Genomic DNA, 1,850 nt, shown 5'->3' on the forward strand with positions numbered 1-1,850 from the left:
ACTCTGGAATTTGAGTCTTCCTGATTCTGGGTTAGGTGCTCTATCCACTATACTACCTAGATGCCCCTCTAATCTAACATATTGTCTCCCTAAAGACATAACCATTCCTATCTACTGTCCTATGTGGATAAGCCAGTCTTCTAACTTCATAGTAACCAATTTATGGAAATAGTGCTATCTCTCATATCTGTTCTACAAATTCTCACCAGTATGTCCATTCTTTCATTACCACTTTTCTATTACCAAAAACAAACCTCCCAAACCTATTTCCTGATGAGTCTAAATCACATGATTCCTCACATACAAGTATATTTGTATGCATAGAGAAACCTCCACAATGTCGTCCTCCTCCAACAGTGCCTCCTGTATCCCAGAGTATTCCAATAGTTCTCCATCTCAAATCTAAAACTGAAAGAAAATTGGGGAAAGTGGAGTTTAGGACATAAATCGGGAAATACTTCTCTGAGTTGAAGAAATAACCATTTGAGTTATCAGATATCTGAAGAGGGAGGTCAGTCATTCCCCTAGGTCTTGGTAGACACTAGATGTACTCTAGGGCTGAGGTCATTGTGAGTTTTCTGATGGGAGTATGGGGAAAGATAAGAGTCCTATTTCCAGGGATTTTGTGACTGTGTGATTAATTATCTGTCTAGGAAAGTTAAGCTGTATGTCATGGATGTGGAGAACCAGACGATGGTGACCGAGTTCATTCTGGTTGGGTTCCCAGGAAGCAGGACCATGCGTGGGCTGATATTCCTGATGTTCCTCATGGCCTACATGCTGACAGTGTCAGAGAATATGATCATCATCCTTTTGGTGCAAAGGAACAGGCCACTCCACAAACCAATGTACTTCTTCCTGGCTAACCTTTCCTTCCTGGAGACCTGGTATATCTCGGTGACTGTACCTAAGCTGCTATTCAGTTTCTGGTCTCTGAGCAACAGCATCTCTTTCTCCCACTGCATGGCTCAGCTCTACTTTTTCATTGCTCTAATGTGTACTGAGTGTGTGCTCCTGGCTGCCATGGCATATGACCGCTATGTGGCCATTTGCCGCCCACTCCATTACCCCACCATCATGAGCCATGGCCTCTGTTTCCGCCTGGCTCTAGGATCTTGGACCATTGGATTTGGTATCTCCTTGGCCAAGATCTACTTCATCTCCCGCCTTAGCTTCTGTGGTCCCAATGTCATTAACCATTTCTTTTGTGACATATCTCCTGTGCTTAATCTGTCCTGCACAGACATGTCCATGGCTGAACTAGTAGACTTTATTCTAGCATTAATTATCTTTCTTTTTCCATTATTTATCACAGTGTTGTCCTATGGATGCATCCTGGTTACAGTTCTAAAGATGCCCACAGGAAAACATAAAGCTTTCTCTACTTGTGCCTCGCATCTTGTGGTGGTCACTATTTTCTACTCAGCCACCATCTTTATGTATGCCCGGCCACGTGCCATCCATGCCTTCAACATGAACAAAGTCATTTCTATCTTCTATGCCATTGTGACTCCAGCCCTTAATCCTTTCATCTACTGCCTAAGGAATCGAGAGGTCAAGAAGGCTCTGAAAAAGCTGGCCCATGTCCATGATACCTGAACTGACTCATCTGGCCATAAAAGCCAAATGGACAAAGACGAACAGTTGCTTCTTCTATTCAAATGCAGTTGAATTTTTGCCTATTAACATGCTACTACAATTCTTTGGCGAAGTCCCTTGGATCGAAACTTACTTAGCTCCTTAGAAAATGTAGCTTTTGGGTGTGTTAGCCTCAAAATAAGAAGAGACCTTACTATGACTGAATGAGAAGGTGGCATCCATGGTATAAATATACAGTCACAGAAAAATTA

At 42.6% G+C, this 1,850-nt stretch overlaps 1 protein-coding gene across 1 annotated transcript; it reads left to right on the top strand.

The window, feature by feature from the left end:
- The first annotated feature begins 672 nt into the window (after positions 1-672).
- Positions 673-1,599, top strand: LOC114027314 (olfactory receptor 6B1). The gene has a single exon (XM_027841295.1). The coding sequence runs from the start codon at positions 673-675 to the stop codon at positions 1,597-1,599; it is 927 nt and encodes a 308-aa protein (XP_027697096.1).
- Positions 1,600-1,850: the final 251 nt, after the last annotated feature.

The sequence above is a fragment of the Vombatus ursinus genome, unplaced genomic scaffold (assembly GCF_900497805.2).
Source record: "Vombatus ursinus unplaced genomic scaffold, bare-nosed wombat genome assembly UNPS02014858.1, whole genome shotgun sequence".
In the NCBI taxonomy this organism is placed as follows: Eukaryota; Metazoa; Chordata; class Mammalia; order Diprotodontia; family Vombatidae; genus Vombatus; species Vombatus ursinus.

Excerpts from the sequence above, each read along its gene's own strand:
- LOC114027314 (XM_027841295.1), top strand. The coding sequence starts at position 673 with ATGGATGTGGAGAACCAGACGATGGTGACCGAGTTCATTCTGGTTGGG.